At 40.6% G+C, this 26,776-nt stretch overlaps 1 protein-coding gene across 1 annotated transcript; it reads left to right on the forward strand.

The window, feature by feature from the left end:
• The first annotated feature begins 12,116 nt into the window (after positions 1-12,116).
• On the forward strand, positions 12,117-25,613 carry TMEM225B (transmembrane protein 225B). Its single transcript, XM_064294902.1, has 4 exons — positions 12,117-12,363; positions 14,111-14,257; positions 15,058-15,195; positions 24,794-25,613. Exons 1-4 carry the CDS (start codon positions 12,156-12,158, stop codon positions 24,964-24,966), a joined length of 666 nt encoding a protein of 221 aa, XP_064150972.1. The 5' UTR covers positions 12,117-12,155; the 3' UTR covers positions 24,967-25,613.
• The last annotated feature ends 1,163 nt before the right edge of the window (positions 25,614-26,776 follow it).

Consider the following 26,776-nt stretch of genomic DNA (forward strand, 5'->3'; position numbering starts at 1 on the left):
GTCTCCTTCTTTGGTAGTGGTAGGCTCCTCTCTTTCCCATCTTTGGGATGGTTCATTTCAAACCCAGTGGGAAGGCAAAAAGTGACCAGTCCCCTTGGTGGGACACAATTACCCTATTTGCATAGTCCTACCCGATCACTTGGGTGGTAGTTATAAGACCATAATAAAAAAGGCTACACAAAAGTGATCCATTGTACTGCAGTATGGTATTTAAAGTTGTAATCAATCTTTCCACTTCCTCCCCCTGGTACTCTAATTCTCATTTCCTGCTTTTTTTTTCTCTATAGTACGTAATTTATGTAGTTTATTGTCCATCTTTCCCCACTAAAATGAAACATCTTAGAGAGCAGTATCTTTGTTTTGTTCATTGATGTGCCTTTGAGTCTGGAACTGTAAATGGCATGTTGTTGGTGCTAAGTAAAACATATTGAATGAATATGAATGGGTGAAGTACTATATGATTCATAAAGATGAGAAGTATTATAAGGGTTATGCATAGGATCATCTTCAGCTTTGTGGAAAAGGTGATACTTGAACAGGGCTTAGGAGCCGTAGAATTTATAGTCAAAATGTTAGGCAGGCTGTTAAATCTCCAGAAGTGGCCCAAGTAAAAGGCACATTGACTGGAATGTCTAAGCCTTAACATGTGTGGGAGATAATGAATAGAGTGGTTCAGCAAACAGTAACCAAAAACCAAACCAAACCCACTGCCGTCGAGTCGATTCCAGCTCATAGTGACCCTATAGGACAGAGTAGAACTGCCCCATAGACTTTCCAAGGAGCGCCTGGCGGATTTGAATTGCCAACCTCTTAGTTAGCAGCTGTAGCGCTTAACCACTACGCCACCAGCAGACAGGAGAAGAGGCTTTGTGTAGGGGAAAAGATTGGAACAAAGCTGGAAAGACAGGAAATGGTAGATAGAGAAAAAAACGCCTCATTTTAAGATATGCCTAAGCCAAGTACAGAAGGAAAACCTACTGCTTTGTGAAGTATTCTGAGTCCAAGCATTACCAGATTATAGGTTTTTTCACTTGTTGATGAGTTGACGGAGACTTTGTTTATTATCTATTCTGTGTAGTGTTTCATCTTATTTAATGCACCCAGTTTTAAGGACTTCTAAGTTTGGGTGTCCCAAGCCCTATGGGACTGATCCGGCGGATTTAGAAAACTCTAGAGGTGCTATGGCGAAACTTTGTCTTAACATACTTTGGACATGTTACCAGGACATGTCCTGCATATGTCACATACTTTGAACATGTTCTCCCTAGAGAAGGACATCATACTTGGTAAAGTAGAGGGTCAGTGAAAAAGAGGAAGACCCTCAACGAGATGGATTGACACAGTGGCTCCAACAATATGCACAAATGTAGCAGTGAGTGTGGCGATGGCGCAGGACTGGGAAGCATTTTGTTTTGTTTTAGATAGGGTCACTGTTAGTCAGAACCAACTCAACAGCACCTAACAACACAAGAGAGTTGTGCTGTCCAAAAGGGTAGCCACCCTGTATTCAAATTAAATTGAAATACAACTGAAAATTTAGTTCCTTACTCACAAGCCACATTTCAAGTGCCCAATAGCCACATGTGGCTATGGGCTACCATATTGGACAGCACAGATGTATAATCTTCCCTTCACTGCAGAAAGTTCTATTGGACTGTGCTGTTCTAGGGATCAGTCAATGATTTGTGTTTGTAGCCACAGTTTATTATAGTATCTTGATAGAAAGAATTGATTTGCCTAACTAATATTTAGACCTGATGCTTTTATCAGACTTTTTAGTCTCTGCTCTCCAGGAGCTTGAGGTCTCTGTCTGACATATAAGGTAAACACATGTGCAAGGGGATATAAAAACCAGTATCCAAACTGAATGTACAGAAGATGAGGGCATATTTTGGGGTGGTGAACATGCATAAATATGGTTCTGTGATAAGCTATCACAGGTAATTATGAAGTTCTTTAAAGGCAATGACCATTATCTAATAAAATCAGGGTTGTATACGTTTTTAACTTTCACTGCTGATGAAAATGCTGCCTCAGATATTCCTCAGCACTCAGACCTCAACCAAAAAAACCAAACCTGTTGCCGTCAATTCCAACTCATCCTCTAACATTACTGCAAAACAACCTCTCTAGCTTCAGTAAGCCATGTTTAATAAGTAAAACTTAGAGGAGAAATGTATTAAAATAAATAAAGAGATGTTCTTCTATCATGTCTCTCTTGGATGCAGCCAGAGTGCTTTGTGTATGTTCTCTTAGAGTTGGAACAGATGTGGAAATATTTCTCTACCCCATGCTTCAAGTTTTAAACTCTTTCTCTTATTCTTCTCCTTCCCCATTATCAAATCCTCACAGCTTACACTGTTTCTAAGAGGTGCATGTAAGTACGAGAGTGTCTGTGTTCATGAGTAAGTGTGTGAGCATCTGTGTGTAAGGACAGATCTCTCAGCAGTAGTAATGAGGAAGGTGTCCGATTATGTCAAGGTTGTTTCCTGTTATCACAGAGGCAGTCCACGTGACCAGAGTACCATAAGGACAGAACCTCTAGGGTGAAGTTCTCCTCTTTCTGCTAATCCCAGTATATCTGTTTTTGTTACTTACTTAATATATAAATCCTAATTTTAGCCTATCCATCACTTTCTCCAAATCTGCTTGTCTTGTTTCCTTCTTTTCCCTATATCGCAAGGCCATTTTTCATACTTTTTGAATCAAATATTCCTTGAATACTTTGCTCATCTTTTTTCCACCTGGAGTTGTTATTGTTACATTTACCTTTTTTTATATTTTCTGTCAGATGGTGAGACCTGGACTGAGGATCAATTGATTATAAAGGAGAAAGCTCTTGAAGTAGGGATACGACTACACGAAGGAGATGAATGTGAACAATGTGAACAAAACAAACACGAGGGAGTCCTTTAATGGAGAAGAACCTTATGAATATGAAAAAACTTCAGTAATATCTCAAACTTTATCCAACAGTCACAAATTCTTATTGAAGAGAAATCTTAAATGTGTAATATATGTGGAAAATTATTCAGGTGTAACTCATACCTTATTCAGCCTGAAAGAATTCATACACAAGGGAAACCTTATAAGTGTCATGAATGTGGGAAAGCCTTTGGCCATAGTTCAAACCTTACACAGCATCAAAGAATATGTACCGAAGAGAAACCCTACGAATGTAGCAAGTGTGGGAAAACCTTCCAGCGAAGCTCACACCTTATTCAGCATCAGATAATTCATACAGGAGAGATGCCTTATATGTGTAATGAATGTGGAAAAGCTTTTGGTCGAAATTCAAGCCTTACTTGACATGAGAGATCCACACAAGGGAGAAGCCCTATGAGTGTAATGAATGTGGGAAAGCCTTTAGCCAGAGCTCTAATCTAATAGAACATCAACGAGTTCACACCAAAGAGAGACCATATGAATGTAACAACTGTGGGAAAACTTATAGTCATAACTCACACCTCATTAAACATCAGAGAGTCCATACAGAAGAAACTCCTTATGCTTGTAATGAGTGTGGGAAATCTTTCAGTAGAACATCACTCCTTATTGAACACCATAGGATTCACACTGGAGAGAGACCCTATGAATGTCCTGAATGTGTGAAGACCTTTAGTTGGAACTCTCACCTTACTCAGCATAAGAAAATTCACAGTGGAGCAAAACCCTATGAATGTAAAGAATGTAGGAAAACATTCAAGTATAGCTCATACCTTATTGATCATTGGAGAATTCATACTACAGAGAAACCATGAGTGAAATAAATGTGGTAAAGCCTTTGGTTGGAGTTCAACTCTCATTAAGCATCAGAGAGTCCACACTGGGAAGAAACCTTATGAGTGTAGTGAGTTGGGAAGGCCTTCAATCTTTGCTTGACTCTTATTAAGACACCTGAAAATCCACATGGTGGACAAACCTCACAGATGTGTTCAGTGCATGAAAACCATTTTATGGAATTTCCACCTTATTCAGCATCAGTAAGTTCAATTTGGAGGAATGATGAATATGGGGAAAGCCTTGTTTCAGAAAATCTTATGTATTCATGTATAATGCAACACTATAAAGATGACGAAAATGAAACCTAACCAGCACTAGTCTGATATCGAGAATCTACATCAGAGGGAGATTCTTTGATTTGCTTTCCAAATCTCCAAATTCATTCTCTGAAAATGGAATGAGTTAGGCCAGGGAGAAAGAATCAAGGTATCCTGGATTCAGACTTGTAGATCAGGAAAGCAGTAGAGTGACCTTTGAACCCAGTAGATCGCCTCATATTTCACCTGTACTGTTTGTTATAACTGTAGATGGAAGTGGCTATTGGGTCTCCTTAGACCAGTATTTTGCTTCTCAATGTCCTGCAGACTACCGAATCTCCTTGTGTGTTATGATATACGTGCCTCAATAAATGAACAAATTTTCTAAGCTAAATAATTTCTCAGTGTGACACACTGTGAATGTAATGAATCCATTTACTGGAAATCAAAGTCTGTTGTTTGTCTTAACTCTCCTCTCTGTACTCATCCACCTTCCTTTCCCCACCATTCCTATAGGTCATTGTCAACGCTCAATAAGGGTCACATTTGCTGTAAGGACTGACCTGCTGTCTGGATGCCCTGGAGGTGGACTCTGTGAGGTCAGGTGTGAGTTCTAAGCTAGTGTGCCCAATTGCTGTACTTGACACTCACTCAGAACTCTTTAGCTCTACACTCCCTAACACTCTCCCCCCAGCCCCTACCCTCAAATACACACACTACAGAAAAGGCCCTTCCTTTCTGTAAGGTCTGAGAAGCTTCAGGGACGAGGCAGCACTTGAAGAGCTGGACTTGAAGGCTGGGTGGGATTCTCATTGGCAGATTATAGTAGGGAAGGGCATTCGGGAACAAGGTAAGTGTACAAGGTCAAATGCCAGGCTCCAAGGGCAGAGGTGTCTGTGGAGGCCAGGAAAGGGGAGAAAAGAGTTCGTTTGGCAGTACCAATAGTACTGAAGTGGGGCCTCTGTTCTTTGGGCAAAAGTATTGCTTGTGGACAGATTAGTTCACCAAGCTGTAAGGACTCAGTCAGGTGAACCTGCATCATTGTAGACTCATTGTAGGGTGACCAACTCATCTCTTTTCTGGGACTTTCTTCGTTTTAGCACTGAAGGTCCTGTATCCTGGGAAACCCTCAGTCCCAGGCAAACCAGGAATGTTGGTCACCCAAACCCATAGTGTAACAGCTCCTCACCCCCTCCCCGCAACCCATGGCTCCTAGTTGTAACAAGATACAACAGCAGAAATTCTCAAGTCAGGTTGCGTATTGGAATCACCCAGGGAGCTTTGAAAATACTGATGCCCTTGTCCCAATCTCAGAGGGTAGATACAATTGATGCAGGGTATGGCCTGGATATTGAGATTTTATAAGTTCCTAGGGATTCTAATGTGCAACCAAGGTTGCAAATCAATACAATAGAGGATATCAACTCTTCACAAGTGCTGGGAGAAGGACACAAAGAGGCCAAATAGGATCTGGTAGCTTAGCCATCCACCACTTGCCTGTCAGTTTGTCATACTGTGGTTGCTTGTATGTTGCTGTGATGCTGGAAGCTATGCCACCAGAATTTCAAATACCAGCAGGGTCATCCATGGTGGACAGGTTTCACCGGAGCTTCTGTACTAAGACAGACTAGGAAGAAGAACCTGACGGTCTACTTCTGAAAAAAATTAGCCAGTGAAAACCTTACAAATAGCAGAGCATTGACATAGTGCCAGAAGATGAACCCCTCAGGTTGGTAGGCACTCAAAATGCGACTGAGGAAGAGCTGCCTCCTCAAAGTAGAGATGACCTTAATCATGTGGACGGAGTCAGCTTTTGGGACCTTCATCTGCTAAGGTGGCTTGACTCAAAATGAGAAGAAACAGCTGCAAACATCCATTAATAATCAGAACATGGAATGTACGAAGTATGAACCTAGGAAAACTGGAAGTCATCAAAAATGAAATGGAATGCATAAAGATCAATATCCTAGGCATTAGTGAGTTAAAATGCACTGGTATTGGCTATTTTGAATAGGACAATCACGGTCTACTATGCAGGGAATGACAAAGAGCATTCATCATCAAAGAGATCATTTCAAGATCTGTTCTGAAGTACAATGCTGTCAGTGATAGGATAATATCCACAGACCTACAAGGAAGACCAGTTAATACGACTATTATGCAAACTTATGTGCCAACCACTAAGGCCAAAGATGAGGAAACTGGAGATTTTCACCAACTTCTGCAGGCTAAAATTGATCAAAAGGCATTGATAATTACTGGTGATTGGAACAGGAAAGCTGGAAACAAAGAAGAAGGATCAGTAGCTGGAAAATATGGCCTTGGTGATAGAAATGACACCAGAGATCACATGATAGATTTCCGAAAGACCAACGACCTCTTCATTGCAAATACCTTTTTTCAACTACAAAAATAGTGATTATACACATGCACCTGGCCAGATGGAATACACAGGAATCAAATTGACTACATCTGCTGAAAGAGATGCTAGAGAAGCTCAATATCATCAGTCAGAACAGGCCAGGGGCTGACTGTGGAACAGACCATCAATTGCTCATATGCAAGTTCAAGCTGAAGCTGAAGAAAATTAGAGCAAGTCCATGAGAACCAAAATACGACCTTGAGTATATTCCTCCTGAATTTAGAGACCACCTCAAGAATAGATTTGATGCATTGAATGCTAATGACTGAAGATGAGACGAGTTGTGGAATGACATCAAGGACATCATACATAAAGAAAACCAAAGGTCATTAAAAAGAAAGGAAAGCAAAGACCAAAATTATTGTCAGAAGAGACTCAGAAACTTGCTCTTGAATGTAGAGTAGCTAAAGAAAAAGGAAGAAATGATGAAGTAAAAGAGCTGAACAGAAGATTTCAAAGGGTGGCTCAAGAAGACGAAGTATTATAATGAAATGTGCAAAGACCTAGAGTTAGCAAACCAAAAGAATACACTTGGCATTTCTCAAGCTGAAAGAACTGAAGAAAAATTCAAACCTTGAGTTGCAATTTTGAAGGATATTACGAGGAAAATATTGAATGATGCAGGAAGCGTCAAAAGAAAATGGAAGGAATACACAGAGTCACTGGAAGTTGTTGGTGACTATTTCTCCTGCCACCTGGAGAATGAAAGTCTGGGGTGGGAGTAGGAGATCAATGCTGTCCACCACCCCCCGACTCAAATCCTCTCCAGCTATATCTCTGCCCAGCCCCAGCTAAGACAATAAAAGCCCCTTGTGTTCTGAACCTTGAGAACAAATGGCGTTCTGACTATACAAGGCCCTGTCACATGCCTTGTGTGACAGGTGATTCAATAAGTTAGTTGTCCATGGTCTCTCAGCCCTTTCTGTTGTCTGTGAACATTACTCAGTGTTTTCCAGGGCTTTTGGGTGGTACAAAGGTGTTGACAAGGTAGAAACATGATCCTGGCCTTTTAAAGTTTTATGAGTCAGAAAGGTGTTGCCTTGGTGAGTATAGAATCAAAACAAGGGGACAGATGACTTCTCTAGCTCAAAGTATGGCTGCTCTTGCCACTAGAACCAGCCCCATCCCACCACCTCCAGTCCTTTCCTCCAAGGAGTGTCCACCTCTTTGAAGAGTTTAAAACCAGTCTGGGTTGGATACCATTGGTGCCGGTGAGAGGTGCAGACAGCCCTATTATGAGAAGGTGGAAATGGGGGAGATGAATGCCAGCGGGAGAGAGGCCTGAAGGTGATTATTAGAGTGTATGTGCCAGACACTGGGGGTGGGGAGGGGGACAATTTGGAGGGTTGGGAGGATAGGTGGGCAAGGATCTTGGGGAAGCAGGGGTGAACCACCAGGTCCTGAGGAGTCAGAAATTCAGGACTTCTTCCAGGCTCTAGAGCATAGCTAATGTCTGGAGCCCCTGCGAGATGCAGACTGTAAAGGCACTTGGCTGCCATTGGAAAGGCTGGTGGTTGATTGGTGCCTCCCGGCCCCGCCCGCCATGCTCAGAGGCTTTGGAAGAAAGGCCTTGAATCTAGGTCTGAAAAATCAGCCATTGAAAACACTATGGAAAGGAGTGTGCTGTCTCTTTAGGGGGAGAGCAACTAGGCAGATACAGCAAGGTGTATATAAATTTTTGTATGAGAGACTGACTTGAATTGTAAACTTTCACTTAAAACACAATAAAAATTTAAAAAAAACAAACAACGCTATGGAGCACAGTTGTACTCTAACACACACGGGGTTGCCATGAGTCTGAATGACTCTGGGGCAGCTTTTTTTTTTTTGGTATCTGCAAGAATAGTAGTGCCCTCTTCCCCAGGCATATCCTATGGGACCCTTTCAACAGTCCTACAGGAGGAGTTACTATTATTAACTATTATTTCCTTTTTACACCCTTCCGGTAATGGCAGAGCCGGAATTCGAATTCAGAGCCATTCACTCCAGATTACCCCAACCCCCATCCGGTTTCTCCCATCGGTTAGCGAGACCCGCACTACAAACAAACCCTTACCCCAGGTTACTCCTCCAAAAGACCAGGTGAGCGGCGGGGGCGGCCGGTGGGGAGGGGTGAGTCTCCTACTCTACTCACGCAGGGCCCGCAGCTGGGAGCCCAGGGGCCTGAGGGCTGAGTAGGCTCTGCGTGGAGACTAAAACGTCCCCTCTGCCCGGCTTCCGGTGCCAACGGAAGCTCCAGGACTGCGGAAGAACAAGGGGCCGGGGCAGCCCCTTGCCCCCAACCTAGGAATCCACTAGGCTACTCGGGACACCCAGACGACAGTGCAGGCTGAGGAGGGGGGGACAACAGGGGACGGGAGAAGCAGCCCTAGGGGCTGTTGGGATGGACAGGCTGGTCTGGGGGCACATGGCCAGGTTAAGGCCCATCTTTGGGTTTGGAAAATGTCCCTGTGGCTTTTGAGCCATGGAAAGGCGAAGTCCTGCCTAAAGAAGAAAGGAGCTGAGGTGGGTTGTCAGCAGGAAGGATCCTTTGACCATCAGTAGGTCAACTTGCCGCAAATTACTAGCGGAAAAGTGGGGAATCAGCGCCCCCACGGGCCAGACAGTTCCCTCCTGGGCATCTTCCCCATTCCAACCTAGGATGTACTTTATATTGCCCACCTGCTTCGTACCCCAGTAAAGGGGTGACGGGAATTGTCCTGGCGTGCAGGGATTGGGGAGGTGATGGTGCAGTAGCTCAGGCTGCTGAAGAATGGCTCAAGGAGACACTTGCAAAGAAGCCCGGGATTAAGAAGCCTCCATCCAACCAGGTGGTTCCCCAGTGCTGGTCCAGGCACCATGGAGTATACAGCTCTTCCACTCCCCAGTGTTATATGTGCTTTTTATAATTTCAAATGTGAGAGATACTAGATAGAAATTTTTTTTAATGCCCTTGACAGAATAAGAACTTGGTAATCCTATGCCCCTCCCCCAGTTCTCTCTCCCTTTATCACAATGAGCATGCACATACCTATTAGAAAAAAATTCACTGGTTCCACTAAATTCTGCTGGCCACTGGTGGCTGGGGAGGCAGGATGCCCTGGGGTGCAGGATTCTAGTTTCTGTACCAGCAATGTCTCTCCGTGGGCTCTGGGACCAGTCATTCCCTCTCTCTGGATCTTCATTTCTTCATCAGTACAAAATGATGTATAAATATCTTTTTAGAATAAAATATCTATGATTGTATGAGTCTGGTCTATATATGTGTGAATCTTAAGTCACACACCCCTGAAGGCATAGTCGTCCTGTACCACCCCTAAGGGCCGCTTCATGCAGGGCCTGGCTTAGTGCCTAAAGAGGGGAGGACAAGGTCCTCTTCACTGGTAAGTGTCCAGGCAAGTGGTGCTCTGTGATAGCCCCAGGCTGGGGAGAGGAAGAGCACTGTACTCTTGTGACTTGTTTATGTGTCTCTCTCCCCGCATTGTTACAAAGAGCTGGCCAGTACCTGTCTTTCCTGTATCCTTGGATCCCCACCATTGGCACAGGCCAGGCATGGAGTGCCCAGTAAGTGCACAGTTAATTTTTTTTTTATGGAAACGGATAATGGTTGGTGGCTTGGGAGGGCTGCATGAAGCAGAAGGGACCAAGCTGCAGTGTTAAAGAGCTAAGAGGAACAGAGAGGGTACTCCACAAGAAGGAACAAAGTCATCGAGGCTGGAGGTTGCTTGGACACAATTGCAGTGTCCAGGTGTGGAGGGACATGTGGCAATCATGGGAAGAGGAAGGATGGATGCTTGAGGAACTTTACAAAAGAAAAACTGAGAAGACAAGGGAGGCTGATGAAATGGAAATATGGAAGAAAAGGAGAAACCAGCATAAGCTCAAGGCTAGAGTTTAGGGGGTGAGAGAATGGCTGAAAAAAGGAAGAAGCTAAGGTCAATTCTAGACAAGTTGAGGTAGGGAGGATGGGGGAAAGGGGGGGTGCGCAGACCACCAGATGAAAATGCCCGATGTGTTCTATCCCACATGGAGGACAAGAATAGGGTATATCCGTGCCTCCTACCTGGAGAGCTTTAGGCCAGACACTTTAGCACTAAATGGTCCAAATGACTTCAGCATTTGAGAACTAAGGAGCCTGAGGCCCTGAAGTCAAAGTGACTCATCAGTATGGCCTGGAGAATGGGTGAAAGATCCAAAGGGGAAATATAGGAAGAGGGAATGATAAAATTTTTCAGGTGGGAAGAAGAGAAACTAGTGAATGACAGAAAGATAGGATAAAGTACAATAGAGTATTTCCAAGTTGGCTCTTAAAAGCATTCAAAGAGAAACAATTATTTACCTGTTTATAAATAGCATACTCAGGTGGAAGGGGTTGGGGGGACCCACACCTCTGCCCTCTGTAGTGATCAGCAGTTCCCGAAGCCTCAAAGGCTCCTTCTCCCCCAGCTACAGGAAGGGTCTGCATCAATCCTGATCCATGGAGAGGCCAGGACACTTGGGCACTGAATCTAGTGTTAGTGTGGGAGTGGGGCAAAGAGAGAGAAGCACCTCTCACTCTGACGGCCTTGTCTTCTGTGCTCACCATCATAGCTTGAAAACCTTGGTCCTGCTTAGGCAAGAGGCTCTAGGCCTGGCTTTGGGTGTGACTTGGAAGGAAGGGCTTTTGTCTTAGGTGCCCCTCACCTCCTTTTTCATGTCTCTTTCACTTCCTGATGCCCACCTCCCGCCCGCTTCTGTACTGCCAGGTGCCAGGGTTGTCATGCTGCCATCTGGGTGCCTCATGACCTGGCCTGCCCTCCCTGCAGCATGTTAGCCTTCCAACCACCTCCTCTCCTTCCCCTGTTCTTCCCTCACCGCCTCAGGAACACTCTTGCTCCTCAAGAGGCCAGGCTCAGCAAAGAGAGAGGAAAGCAGATTAGTCAAATAAATTTGCCCTTAAGTTGTGAATGGCTACTACCCCTTCCCCCACAGGAATGTTTGAATTTTAGGAGAAGCCTCCTGTATTAGTTGCCTACAGCTGCCATAACAAAGTATCACAAACTGGGTGGCTTAAAACAACAAATTTATTTTCTCACAGTTCTGCGGGCTAGAAGTCCAAAATCAAGGTGTCCGTAGGGCCATGTTCCCTCTGAAGCCTATAGGGGAGGAGCCTTCCTTGCCTCTTCCAGCTTCTGACAGCCCAGGCATTCCTTGGATTATGACGCCATAACTCCAATCTCTGCCTCTATCTTTACATGCCTGCCTTCCCTGTGTGTCTGTATCTCTGTGTTCAAATCTTCCCCTTCTTATAGATACCAGTCATATTGAATTTAGGGCCTACCCTAAGCCAGTATGACCTCGTCTTAACTAATTACATCTGGAAAGACCCTAGTTCCAAATAAGTTCACATTTTGAGGTTCCATGTGTACATAAATTTGTGGGGGGAGGGTCACTATTCAACCCAGCATCCACCCCAAAAATTCATCGAGTACCTGAGCACAGAGCACTGTGCTTGACACCTGTAGATGCATTATTTCATTTAGTCCTCACAATGACCTTATTGGGCAGGTTTTATATCCTCCTAGAAAAAAAAAAAAAAAATTTCCAAATGGGGAAACTGAAGTCCTGAGAGTTTTAGCATCTTCCCCAAGGCTACACAGCTAGTAAGTGGTAAAGTTGGGATAAAAGTCAAGGTCTTCTAAAGCCACCTCTTGCTATCTTCCCTTACACAGGTAATGCTGACTTTAGGTGGCAGGAGCATGAAAGGATTCATCTGGGCTGTAGCCCCTGCCCTGACCTCCCTGGGCTACCTGCTCATACTGCTGGTCTCCATCTTTCCCTTCTGGGTGCGGCTTATAAACGAGGAGGCCCATGAAGAGTATTTCAGCGGTCTGTTTGAGAACTGCTTCCATATCAAATGCTGGAAGCCTCGACCCTTATCCAGTAAGGAGAGATGGAGATGGGGATGGGGGAGAGGGAGACAGGTCCGATGTGGGGTTTGGGGGGCTACGGGACAGGCTGGGAGCAGAGAGGACAGAATTTAATAAGCCTCTGAGTCTCTAATGCCTCAGGATTCAAAGAAAGTAGTAGGCTAGCAAGGAGTTAATAAGGTCAGATTGACCACTGGAGTCAGGAGCACAAGTGTGAGCAACAAAGTTTATTTCTAGGATAGGAGTGGTCTACCTGGAATGAGGTAGGCGGATCCTGCTCTTCCCCGAGAGGGACTGCTATATGAATGGCATGGGTAGACACAGCTTTTGGGTGGACACAGCTCCTAGTCAGGGAGAACAGACTGTTTAGCAGAGTGCAGGCTGCAGGATTTCAGCATCTCATTTTTTCCCCTTAGGCAGGTGTTATATCCTCCCTTTTCCAAATGGGGAAACTAAAGTCCTTAAAGTTTTAACAACATCCCCAAGGTTACACAGCTAGTAAGCAGTAAAGCCGGGACAAAAGCCAAGGTCTTCTAAAGCCAAGTCCAGCCAGTACTTACCTGCCACATTGCTCATTCAAAAGAAGGCATCTTTAATGGCCACACACCTGTCCAGCTGTATGCAGCAGCTCTGCAGATACTGTGCTGAGGCCTAGGAATGTACCCAAATACGTGAGTTCAGAGGACTATGAATGTACTTGAACCCATGTATTACAAGAACTTTTGAAGGTCATGAGGAAGTTTGTCTTGGAAAAGAGGCAACCCAGGGAAACTTAGGGAATATCTCCTAGAAAATAGGAGAGGCCACCTTGGGGAAGATGAGCCAGATTGTGATCTCCTTATCAGGGTTTCTCAACCTCAGCACTACTGGCATTTCAGGCTGAATAATTATTTGGTGTGGGTGCTGTCCTATGCCTTGCAGATTGCTTAGTAACATCCCTGAGCTGTACCTACCAGATGCCAGTAGCAGTCCTCCCTCCCCAAGTTGTGACAGCCAAAAATACCTTTAGACATTGCCAAATGTCCCCTGTGCAGGGTAAAATTGCCCCAGTTGAGAGACACTGGTTTAATAAAAAGGTAGATTCTAGGATACCTGGATCTTCGACAATGCATGACCCCACAAATACCTTTGTCTCTGTGTCCCATTCCCAGCTGTCTGTTTGCATGCTCAGGAGCATAGACAAACTAAGTTTAATATGGGCCTGAGCCATGCCATCAGTAGGAGAATAAATCTGTTTAGCAGACTCTGGCTCTGCTATTTTTGATCTGTTTCATTATTCCTATTAACTAGGCAAATTAAGTAGGAGTTTGGGGCTCCCTGGAGAGTTCAGAACATTTTGACCTCAGGAGTTCTGATTTCTCATGGGTAAGTTTTTTATTATCTCAGAATACAAATGTGATTCTTCACTTTTCCATGTGCAATAAAATTTATCACCAGGGTTTCATTATATGTTGTTTATTAAAGCCACTACTTTCCCCACATAGATGGTTTGATACAACCAAATTCACATAATACTAAGAATTAATTTATGATTTCAGTGTCAGTTTTTTTTTCGTATAGTTCCATGTTGTTGGGGACCAAATGGTGAGGCTAGAATATTCTTGGGGGCAAAGTGGCAGGGCCAGAACCATAGCGCGAAGGCCATGCTTTGGGACCTGAGAGTGGTGGAGGCTCCAGGAGTCATCCTGTACAGGCTCTGTGGGGCTCTGTCCTTTGTGGTCAAGTGCCCAGCTACAGCCCTGGCTCTCCCTCCCCTGCAGTTTACATCCTGCTTGGCCGGCTCTTCCTGCTTTCTGCAGTCGTCTTGTCTTTCCTCACAACCTTCATCATGGTGTCCTTTGCATCTCAGCTCTTTCCAAAGATCCGGAAGCACAATTTTGTGTCAGCCTCCATCAGCTTCCTCACAGGTGTGAACAACCAGGCAGGCCTTGGGGAGGGGTCCAAAAGAAGGGGGTGGTTGGTGTCTGTCTATGCAAAGCATCAAGGATGTCAAGAGAGGCATGATTTTTTAGGCCCCACTTCTCTGATGCCTTCTTTTCCAAATCCGTAACCCATCCCCACACCTGCCCCCTCAGAATTTATGGCCCCTCTTCTGTGGGGCTCTTCAGCACTCACTCTATACTTGCAGCTAACACTGCCCTTACCACATTGGCTGTGGCCAGTTGTCTGGGAGTCTTTCTACCCAAATCTCTCTATCCCAGTGACTGTCATAGAATCTGGTATAGAGCAATAATATAAAAAAAAATTTTGAATGAATGGATAGATGAGACCATCATCTCTGCCTTTTGGAACCTTTCGACTTTAAAATGATTACAAAAGCCCTACTCTGGGAGGCTCCCACTGGAGTGGAGGAGATAGAACATACACAGTGGGAAAATCAGGATGAGTTTCATCCAAAATGTCACACCCAGAAGGCCCAGCCTGAAGTCAGCCAAGGGCATGGACACAGAGGGTACAGGGCAGGGACTTCTGATTATGTGGGGCACATGTGTTTTGAGATGAGTTGAGAAGGAGGGAAGGACAGACATGTGGAGTAGGAAGTATTGGCTCAGAGAAGGCAAGAGATGCAGGCAGGATAAAGGGCTCTCCAAGCAGGAGCCACACAGGCTTTAGGCTATGTGGCTCTGTCTGAACAAGTTGGAGGAAGGCTGAAGCATAGGCAGGAATCATGAAAGGAGAGTAAAGACATCTCTCTGTGATCCTGCAGGGGCCTGTGCTTTCCTGGCCTTGTTGCTGCATGCCCTGGAAATCCGAGAGCTGCGGATGAAGCCCAGCCCCCCACGGTTCTCTGTGCAGTGGCCTTACTATGTCCTGGGCCTTGGCATCTTTCTGTTCATAGTGGCTGGTGAGTGTCCTGGGGCTGGTGCCCCATCCCTGCCCTCTATCTGGATTCAGGAGCCACTCTCGTGAGGCCTTCTCTGGGAACTCTCTAGAGCCGCACTGTACAAAACTGTAGCCACTGGCCACGTGTGGCTATTTAAATTTAAATTTATTAAAATGGAATAAAATTAAAAATTCTGTTGCTCAGTCACATAGCCACATTTCAAGTGTCCAGTAACTACATGTATCTAGTGGCTACCATATTGAACAGTGCAGATAAAGAAATTTCCATCATTGTAGAAAGTTCTATTGGATAGCGCTGCTCTTGACCCCCAACCCTACCTGCCACCTTTGTCTTTTTTATTCTTATTCTTCTTGACTTTAGGACCAAGCCCTTTTCCAAATTTCCATACTCTCCCTTACACCATCCTGGTTCCTAATGGGTATCTATTCCTATCCCTATCTTTCTCAAAATTTATGATCTTATTCCTGATCCTATCCCCTTTATCTTTAAATATGATCAAAATCTAAATTCTTAATCCCACCTAAAGTATCCCTACTCCTATTCCTCAACACCCAATATTAATGTGAACAATAATCATATTCTATTTAGCCTTTTTATTATACTATAAATATAATAAAAATAATATAGCATATCTGTAAGACATTAATTAAAATAAACTGAACATCTATGTTCTCACTATATAACTTAAAAACTAGCTATATCTCACTGATTCCATTTTATTTTGTTAGTTGGAACACTAAGAAAGAAATATTGATGCCACAGGTATAATTCTAAGATGCCCTAGCTTACAAGACACATGCTCTTTTCAGAGATGTTAAAATGTAAAAAATATGGCCTCTCAAAATCAATGAAATGTGGTAGAACATTACCCATTATCTTGAAGCTACCCCCTCCCATGTGGTCCTTCCTGATCTCATCCTTTTCTCTACCCTCCAGAGATGGTCCATTATTCTGAAATTTATGCTAAGCATATTTTAATGAACATATACGTATCCTTAAAGAAAATACTATTTGGTTTTGAATGCTTTTGAACTTTATACAAAATGGAATCATATTGTATTTTTCTGGGAGTTGGTATGTTTAATCAACATTATATCTCTGAGATTTCTCCATGTTAATAAGAGGAACAGAGGCTCATTCATTTTTACTGCCTGAAATATTTCATTGTACAAATATTCCACAATTTTCCTCTCAGTGTACATTGAGTGGTTTGCAGTAATTTTTTCCTATTGCAAACAACTCTGCTATGAACTTTCTTGTGCATGTCTCCTACTGCACATGTGCAGGAGGCTGTCTAAGATATATGGCTAAAACTGGGCTTATCGGATCTAGAGTAGACACATTTTAAAGTTTTCCATTGTGTTGTTGTTATTAGGTGCCGTTGAGTTAGTTCTGACTCATAGTGACCCTATGTACAACAGACTGAAACACTGCCCCGTCTTGTACCATCCTTACAATGGTTGCTATGTTTGAGCCACTGTGTCAATCCATATTGTGGATGGTCTTCATCTTTTTCGCTGACCTTCTACCTTACCAAGCATGATGGCCTTTTCCAGAGACTGGTCCCTCCTGATAACATGTTCAAAGTACCTGAGACAAAGTCTCGGCACCCTCGCTTTCAAAGAGCACTCTGGGGTACTTCCAAGACAGACACGTTCATTCTTCTGGCAGCCCATGGTATATTCGATACTCTACCAACACAATAATTCAAAGGCATCAATTCTTTTTCAGTCTTCGTTATTCATTGTCTAGTTTTCACATGCATACAAGGCAACTGAAAATATCATGGCTTGGGTCTGCGGCACCTTAGTCCTCAAAGTGACATCTTTGCTTTTGAACACTTTAAAGAGGTCTTTTGCAGCAGATTTGCCCAATGCAATACGTTGTTTGAGTTTTTGACTGCTGCTTCCATGGGCGTGATTGGAATCCAAGTAAAATGAAATCCTTGACAGCTTCAATATTTTCTCTGTTTATCATAATGTTGCCTATTGTTCCAGTTGTGAGGATTTTTTGTTTGTTTGTTTTCTTTGTGTTGAGGTGTAATACATACGGAAGGCTGTAGTTCTTTGATCTTCAACAGTAAGTGCTTCAACTCCTCTTCACTTTCAGCAAGCAAGGTTGTGTCATCGGAATATCAGAGGTTGTTAATGAGTCTTCCTCCAATCCTGATGCCGTGTTCTTCTTAATATAGTCCAGGTTCTCGGATTATTTGCTCAGCATACAGATTGAATAAGTAATAGTGAAAGGATGAAACCCTGACACACACCTTTCCTGATTTTAAACTACACAGTAGTCCCTTGTTCTGTTCGAACTACTGCCTCTTGGTCTGTGTACAGGTTCCTCATAAGCACAATTAAGTGTTCTGAAATTCCCATTTTTTTGGCAATTTTTTCAATGATTTGTTATGATTCATACAGTCAAATGCCCTCGCATAGCCAATAAAACGTAGGTAAACATCTTTCTGATATTCTCTGCTTTCAGCCAAGATCCGTCTGACATCAGCAATGATATCCCTTGTTCCTTGTCCTCTTCCGAATTAGGCTTGAATTTCTGGCAGTTCCCTGTTAATGTACTGCTACAACTGTTTTTTAATTCTCTTCAGCAAAATTTTACTTGCATGTGATAGTAATGATATTGTTTGATAATTTCGGCATTCTTTTGGGTCACCTTTCTTTGGAATGGGTACAAATATGGATCTCTTCCAGTTGTTGGCCAGGTGGCTGTCTTCCAAATTTCTTGGTACAGATGAGTGAGCACTTCCATGCTGCATCCGTTTGTTGAAACATCTCAACTGGTATTCGGTCAATTCCTGGAGCTTTGTTTTTCACCAATACCTTCAGTGCAGCTTGGACTTCTTTCAGTACCATTGGTTCTTGATCATATGCTACCTCCTGAAATGGTTGAACATCAACCAATTCTTTTTGGTACAGTAACTGTGTATTTCTTTCATCTTCTTTAGATGCTTCTTGCATCATTCAATATTTTGCCCATAGAACCCTTCAAAATTGTAACTCAAGGCTTGAATTTTTTCTTCAGTTCTTTCAGCTTGAGAAATGCTGAGCCTGTTCTTCTCTTTTGGTTTTCTAACTTCAGGTCTTTGCACATGTCATTATAATACTTAACTTTATTGTCTCAAGCCACCCTTTGAAATATTCTGTTCAGCTCTTTTACTTCATCATTTCTTCCATGAGCTTTAGCTACTCAACATTCAAGAGCAAGTTTCAGAGTCTCTTTTGACATCCGTTTCAGTCTTTTCTTTCTTTCCTGTCTTTTTCATGACCTTTTGCTTTCTTCAGGTATGACGTCATTCATGTCATCCCACAACTTGTCTGGTCTTTGGTCATTAGTGTTCAATGTGTCAAATTCATTCTTGAGATAGTCTCTAAGTTCAGGTGGGATACTATAGGGTAGCTATGAGTCAGAATCGACTCGATGGCACTGAGTTTTACTGGGTTACACTCAAGGTTGTACTTTGGCTCTTGTGGACTTGTTTTATTTTCTTCAGCTTCAACTTGAACTTGCATATGAGCAATTGATGGTCTGTTCCTCAGTCGGCCCCTGGCTTTGTTCTGACTGGTGCTACTGAGCTTTTCCATTGTTTCTTTCCACAGATGTAGTCGATTTGATTCCTGTTTCTGTCTGGTGAGGTCCACATGTAGAGTCACCATTTATGTTGTTGAAAATAGGTATTTTCAATGAATAAGTTGTTGGTCTTGCAAAATTCTATCCTATGATCTCTCGCGTCATTTCTGCCATCGAGGCCATATTTTCCAACTACTGATCCTTCTTATTTCCAACTTTCACATTCTAATGCATCTTGATTGCATGTTTGATGAGTTTCAGACTGTAGAAATTGGTAAAAATCTTCAATTTCCTCATCTTTGGCATGAGTGGTTGATGCTTAAGTTTGAATAATATTCATTTTCTAGACGGTGCCAAATAGGTTGCCCAAGAGACTGTAACAATTTAAACTTCTACTGGCATGGCAAAAGAACTCCTGTCGTCCCCTCTCCTTCACTAATACTTGAGTTTCATGCTTTTTAACCTTTGCCAATTTAATCAGTTTGAGATGATATCTTGTGTTATTAATTTGTGTTTTTCTCATTAGTAATCAGGCTGAACATCTCTTTATATGTTTATTGGCCATTTGTGTTTCTCTACTAACAAATTCCTGTTTAATATTTTGCCCATTTTTTTCTCTGAAAAATTGATTTGGAGGAATTTTTTATATATTGTTTAGGTACTAATCCTTTATCAGTATAGTTGTTGCAAATATCTTTTCCAAGCTTATAGCCTGGCTTTTTCCTCATTGTATGGATCTTTTGATGAACAGAAATTCTTAATTTTACTGTGGTTAAATTTATGGATATTTTCCTTTGAATGGCTTTTATCTTTTGTGTTGTATTGAAGAAATCTTTTCTTCTTGAGGTCTTAAAGATATTTTCTTATATTCTAAGGTTTTATAGTTTTGTCTTTCATATTTAAATCTTTAATCTATCTTGAATTGATTTATGGTGTAAGGTAGAGATCCACGTTCATTTTTGTTTTTCAAATGAATATCCAGTTGTCATAGTACCATTTACTGATTAGTCTATTCTCTCTGCACTGATCTGCAGTGCCATTTCTGTCATCAGTCAAAATTCCATATTCCACTGGTCTCTCTCTGTCCTAGTGCCAAAACCTCACTTCCATAGTCACTGTAGCTTTATAATATCTAGATAGTATACATCTTGATATCTAGTAGGAAAAATCCTCCTGCTTGTTCTTCAAAAATGTCTTAACTATTCTTTTCTTTTTTGTCTTAATTATTCTTGATCTTTTTGTTCTTACATATAAATTTTAGAAGCATATAAAATTTACATATAAATTTTAAAATTGGTAATTGGCAGATAATATTGAATTTCTAAATAAAAACCACATTTGTGCCATTTCACAAAATTTCTCTTAGGATTTGTTTGGGATTACACTGGAATTACAATTTAGGGCGAACTGATTTAAAAAAAAAAAAATTGAATCTTTCTATCCTCGAACATGGTATTTCCTGCCCACTTCTTTAGGTTTTTAATGATTTTTTCCAAAAAAAGTTTTATTGTTTTATCCTTTTTTTTCTTCTAGATACTTGTATCTCTTGTACAAAGTTAATTTAACTGGTGATAGTAAAGGGAATATTTTTGATGTTTCAGCATAAATTATGATATTTGGATATGTTTTTGATAGATAATCTTTATCAGATTAAGGAAGTTATCTTCTATTCCCAGTTTGCAAATATTTTTGTTTTCTTTTTAATCATGAATGGATGTTAAGTTTTATTGAATGCTTTTTCTTTTTGTATGTGTTGAGATGGTTTTTCTCCTTTAAATTGGTAATTGGCAGATAATATTGAATTTCTAAATAAAAACCACATTTACATTTCTGAAACAACTGCAACTTGTCCTTTATATATTACCTTTTTTAAAAATGTTATTTTACTTTCTTCCTAATATTTTCTCTAGGATTTTTTAATCCATGTTTATGAGTGAGACTGGTCTTTATATTTCCTTTCTCGTACTGTCCTTGTTCAAGCTTAAAATGAGTTGCGTGTGTTTTCTCTCTTTTTGTAATCTCTGAATTTATGTTTAGAATTATTTTGTTCCTTACATTAACTCACTTGTGAAAGGAGCATATTGTTTCTCTGTAGGACTATTTTTAGCTCATTAATCATTGACTTTACGCTTATACGACTACTCGAGTATTTTATTTCTTCTCAAGTCAGCTTTGGTAAGGTATATTTTCCTATGAATTTATACTTCTTACCTAAATTTTAACTGTTATTGACATAAAGTTACTTAAAATGTCTTCTATTTAGCTTGTGCTGCATCTGTATAGTTGTGTAACGTTCATACTTAATATTTTATATTTGTGCCTTCTCTTTTTTATTTTGTCAAAAGTTTGTCATTTTTTTTTTTTTTAGTCTTTTGAAACAACCAGCTTTTAACTTTGTTGTGGTTGTTAGTTGCTATCAAGTCAGCTCTAACTAAAGGTAATCTTATATATAACAGAATGAGACTTTGCCTGGTTCTGTGCCATCTTAATGATCATTGGTGTGTTTGAGTCCATTGTGGCTATTGTGTCAACCCATCTCATTGAGAGTTTCCTTCATTTTCGCTGACCCTCTGCTTTACCAAACATGATGTCCTTTTCTAGTGATTGGTCTTTCCTGATGTGTGTCCAAAGTGAGCATGCCAAAGTCTTGCTATCCTCACTTCTATGGAGCATTCTAGTTGTATTTTTTCTAAGACTGATTTGTCCATTCTTTTGGCAGTCCACAGTATATTCAGTATTCTTTCCAAGATCACAATTTGAATGCATCTTCTTCTGCCTTCCTTTTTTACTGTTCAGCTTTTGTATCTTTTAGCTTTGTTAAACCCTCCTATTTTATGATTGTTTCAGATTTCATTAATTTCTGCTCTATTTTTTAATATTTCCTTCCTTTTACTTTCTTTAAATTTATCCTATTTCTTCTCTAACTTCTTAAATCAGGATCTAAGCTCATTGTTTCTTTTCTAAATATTCATTTAAAACTTTAATTTCCTCTAGGAATTACTTTATCTGCATCTCCTGTTTTGAGGTATATTTTGTTATTGTTTGTTCCAAACATTTTCTAGTTTCCTTTATGATTTCTTCTTTAATCCATGAATTACTTTAAAGTATGCTTTTAAACTCCCAAACATAGGATTTTTGTGGTATCTTCGTGTTAGTGATTCTAAATTCGAGTTTTGTGAGAGAGCATGATCTGTATAATCCTAATATTTTCAAATTTATTGGGACTCGATTTATAGCCTAGCTTGAGGTCTATTTTCATAAATGTTTTATTTTGAATACGCTTCTTACTTATAAACATTTATCAGGTTTACTATTACATTGTTTAAATCTTCTGTATCCTCTTGATTTAGAATTATATTTTATTAGTGAATTAAACTTTTTATTATTATGTAGTAACCGCTTTTATTTCTAATAATGCTTTCTGTCTTAAAGTCCATTGTATTTGATATTACTATAAAAACCAAAAAACCAAACCTGTTGCCATCGAGGTAACTCTGACTCACAGTGACTCTACTGGATAGAGTAGAACTGCCCCATAGGGTTTCCAAGGAGTGGCTGGTGGATTCAAACTGCTGACCTTTTGGTTAGCAGCCGAGCTCTTAACCTCTATGCCACTAGGGCTCTACTTTTTTTTTAGGTTAGTATTTGCCTAATATAATTTTTTGTATTTTACCTGAAAACTTTGTCTTCATGTTTTGCATATATTCCTTATAATAGCTTATAACTTCATCCCTTCCCCCCAGTCTTACAATCTTAGACTTTAACAGGAGTATTTAATTTACATTTATTGTGGACACTGATGTATTTAAATTCATTTCACCACCTTAATTTGTGCTTTCTTTTTTTTTTTTCTGCTCTCTCTTCTTCTCTCGGCTTTCTTTGGATTTAGTTTTATGTAATTCTCATTCATTTTCCTTCCCTCCTCTTTTAGTTCAAAAGTTATACTATTTTTATTCTAATAGTAGTTTACTTTCGACTTTTTAATATGCTTACTCTACAAAGTTGAAAGCTAATCAATATATTCTCTTCTCAAACAATATAAGGATCCTCCTCCCAATTTACTGTCCAATATTTTAGTTTCTTCTTTTTTTTTTTTTAAACCCCAAACATTTGGCGTCATCATCATTTTCATTTTAAGTTTACCCACATATTTACCAATTGGTTTGCTCCCTATACCTTCTCAGACCCTCTATCTAAGATCGTTATCTTTCTGCCTTAAACACATCCAAATATATCCTTTACAGTGTTTATTAGTGAGGGTCCATTGGAGATACATTTATATTTTGTTTGTCTGAAATTGACTTTCTTTCATTTTTGTTTATTAAAGTTAGTTTTGCCAAACATACATTTTTAGGATGACAGTTTTTCTCTCAGTATTCAAGATATTATTTCATTGTTTTGCCACTTCCATTGTTGCTGTTGAGAAGCTGGGTGTCAGTGCAAATGCTACTCTTTTTAAGCAATCTTTCTTTTCCCCTCTGGCTTTCTTTAGCATTTTGCAGATTATGGATATTTGTAATAGTGACTTATTATGTGAATTGAATTTGAGGATTGGTATCTTTGAGCATTTCTAGGAAAGTTTTATAGTATCTCCATTTTTTAAACTTTTTTTCTGTAGAACATCAAAAAGGTATCTGTTAGACCTTGTTATTCGATTCTGCATGTCTTTTTTTTTTTTCATATTATTCCATCTCTTTGTCTTTCTGGGCTGCATTCTGAATAAGTTATTTAGATGTATCTTCTATTTCGTTCATTCACTTTTTAGCTGTATCCGATCTGCTATTTAAGCTAAAACATTAAATTTTTATTTATTTTTTATCTAGAAGTTGTATTCTCTTATCCAAATGTTATTATACTTTTCTACAAGCTTTTGTTCCTTATATTTTCAATCTATTCTATAAACATATTTTTATTATAATGTTAAACATACTTATTTTACATTCTGTGTCTTACAAATTTGAAAACTGAATTATTTGCTCCTGTTGTCTGCTGTTTCTCAAGGCTCTTGCTCTTGAGATGTCTTATTTCCTGGTATGTTTTGTGTTTCTTGACTGTGACATCATTTTCCTTGGAACTTTATTTATGGAAATTCTTGTTTTTCTCCAAAAGAATCTGCATTTTCTCCTTCCTCATGCCTGGTGTACAACCATTACAAAAAAAAATACATAGATATTGTGAATTTGTCTGCAGACCTACGTGACAAATAGCTTGTTTATGAATTCTCAGCCAATCCAGGCAACTGTGAGATTCCAAATTTATGCTGCAAACTCTTTTTCGATTCCCCATCTTAACAGGCTGTGGGCTTTTTTCTCCTGTACCCTTTTCCCAAATGACGAGTAGAATGGAAACTCAGAGTCACAAGGTTTGGGAGTATATATCCAGGGTAAAAGCTAGTTATGTGCTTCCTCAGCTTTCTACATTCCTGTTTTCATTTTGGTTTTGGCATCTAAGAATATATTATTTTCATGCCAGCTCAGCGATACATTTAAAATAAGTTTTTAGGGAAGTATTCTATTTAGCATTTCCCTGTTTTGAGTGGGATAATATTGAGTCTGCCATAATGCTGAAAATAGAAACTGTCCTTTATCTTAGTCTTAACCTTAATACAGCATTTATTATTCACTCAGGATATTCTTACTTGTTCTTATGAATATGGATTCTTTTTTTCCTTCCTCTTGCTTGACTAAGGATCTTCAGTTAGCATTAAGAGGCCTGAGTTTTATGTTTGACTCTCTCTCTGAGCCTTGTTTTTTCTCACTTATTGTCAAAAATTGCTAAAGTGTCTTTCAGCACTGGCAGTGCTTCTGTGCTTTTATTCATCTTCTTGTATTCCTTGTTCTTTGAAGCATTTTGTTTCCTCTTCTAGCTCTGTGATATTTTAGATTGGAGGGAAGTACTAGGAAGGGTAGGTACAGAACCAAAGGAGTTGCTTTACTGGAAGGTCTGTCCGACTTCTAGGGCATGGAATTCAACACTCACTTTCTCTGAACTGACCCAAACGTTTGCTGTTACCTAGGTATAATTTGCCTCTTTGAAGAAGCAACCTGCCTTAGCCGCCATTTGTTGCCCATTTCCCAGAATACTGAGGAGACCCAAGGAATCCCACGCATGGAGAAACTGGAAAGTTTTGGAGGAGAACTGAGCTCAGTACAAAAGGAGACACTGCTGAAGGAAGAAACAGTTATCTAGCCCAAGATATACTGCCTGTTTACCCTTCTCCAAGTTCTGTGAGCACACATGTGTATATTCATCTAGCTCCTCATTCTTCTCTAGTCTCTGCTACCTTTAATGAGCTTCTACAGTGCCAAGTCAACCCTCCACTCCCTCATACTTACAGTGCTTCTGTCTTGCTCATATTTGAAATGTGTTAAAATTTCTTTGAACTCTTCTGAGCTTTCTCGGTGAATTTTTTTGCAGTTGTTTTCAATAAAAGAAGGGCTTCTCTGTTACATCCATACCTCAAAAAGCCAGCCTGAGGAGAGGGAGGAATATTCTGAGATGATCAGGTGAAGTGGGCCTTTTTAAAACAAAAACTGAACAGGATATAACCACCACAGAAGGTTTTTGAATTAGTGAAATTAAAAAAAAAAAAAGTAGTATCTCCAGACAAAATTGTGATTCAGTGCAGAAATCTTTTGGTAAGTATGTATTGCAGGGAAGTACTGGTAGTGGTTAAAGGTGAAAAACTCCCAAAATTGAGGTCCTAGGTCTGGAAGGCTGAGCCCGGTGAGTCTATGCCTCTGAGGAAAGCATAGGCAAGTTAGCCAATCAGCATATGGCATTTCTTTTTTACATCAGGGAAAGGGGCCTCTTAGAGTGTACCTCTAAAATGCTCCCCTTCACAGTCCTGATGGTACTTATAGTCTGTGGAGCACTCAGCCTCGGAGCTAGGATGGGTGTAACTGAGAAGTATAAATGTTGTGGGGCAGCGTGGAGGCTAGAACTGTGATCCAAGCTGTCTACTGGCCACATGTCCACCTTCTACCAAAGACACCAAGTGACAATAGCTCCCCCTTCCCTCTCTAAAGAACACATATGTGGAAAGAGCTCTTAGAACTTAAGAAGTGCATCTTCAAATACAAGTACGGGGGATGCAATGGACGTGGCTGGAGTCAAGTGGGCTCTGTTGTCACTATTAAATAACGTTCACTAAAGGTTGACCTTCTATAGTGCACCACTGAGGTACACAAAGGTATCAGAATCAGATCCTGCGGCTGTACAGATGCTCACACTCATACTGGGGAGCTAAGACATATACACCTGAAAAACTAACAGTCACTAGGTTTTTTAGTTAGTTTTTTTTTTTTTTAGTTTCCTATTACATTTCTCTCTATAAGATATCCTGGAAGTTTCTTATAGGGATATGGTGACAGCCTAGTTCAAAGGCTTTCCGTTCACTTTTCTTCCTAAAAAAACATACAGGGACTATAATCATCAGTGAAACTAGAATCAAAGAAAATCTGCAAATTCCAAATATGTAATTGTGGCCAAAAGGACCCCAAACCAGCAAAACCAGTATGGGAAGCCACAACTGGGAGGTTGGTATGGTGGAAATAGTGAGATGTATCAGAGAATATAGAGGGGTTTTAGTGGTGGTGGATTTTTAAAAAATCATTAGTAAATATTAAACCTCAGAAGTTTGAGAAGGACTCATCTTGAGAAAGAATGGGTATGAACAAGATTGAGAACAAACATGGTTGGGCACGAGTGTCGGGGAGTCAGGGAAGGCATGGAAAGTGTATTGGAGCCCATAAAAGGGGCAACATAAGAAAGCAACACTTGTAAAAGAGAGGCAATCACCTTGGAAGGCAGATGGAAATATCCTTTGATAGCAATGACTTATAAATGGAATGAAGTAAGTGAGTAGTACTATAAAAAAAAAAGTATAAGCCCTTCTAAACCAAGTTAGGATATGAGAATCAGCAGAATCCTTGTTATACAGGGAACTATATATCAAAGAAACTATTAATCTATGTAGTGATATATGATATTTAAGTTT

The sequence above is a fragment of the Loxodonta africana genome, chromosome 12 (genome assembly GCF_030014295.1).
Source record: "Loxodonta africana isolate mLoxAfr1 chromosome 12, mLoxAfr1.hap2, whole genome shotgun sequence".
NCBI classification, from domain to species: Eukaryota; Metazoa; Chordata; class Mammalia; order Proboscidea; family Elephantidae; genus Loxodonta; species Loxodonta africana.

Excerpts from the sequence above, each read along its gene's own strand:
- TMEM225B (XM_064294902.1), top strand. The coding sequence starts at position 12,156 with ATGCTGACTTTAGGTGGCAGGAGCATGAAAGGATTCATCTGGGCTGTA. Across the intron at positions 12,364-14,110 it reads GAAGCCTCGACCCTTATCCA|TTTACATCCTGCTTGGCCGG; the intron begins GTAAGGAGAGAT and ends CCTCCCCTGCAG. Across the intron at positions 15,196-24,793 it reads CTTTCTGTTCATAGTGGCTG|GTATAATTTGCCTCTTTGAA; the intron begins GTGAGTGTCCTG and ends GCTGTTACCTAG.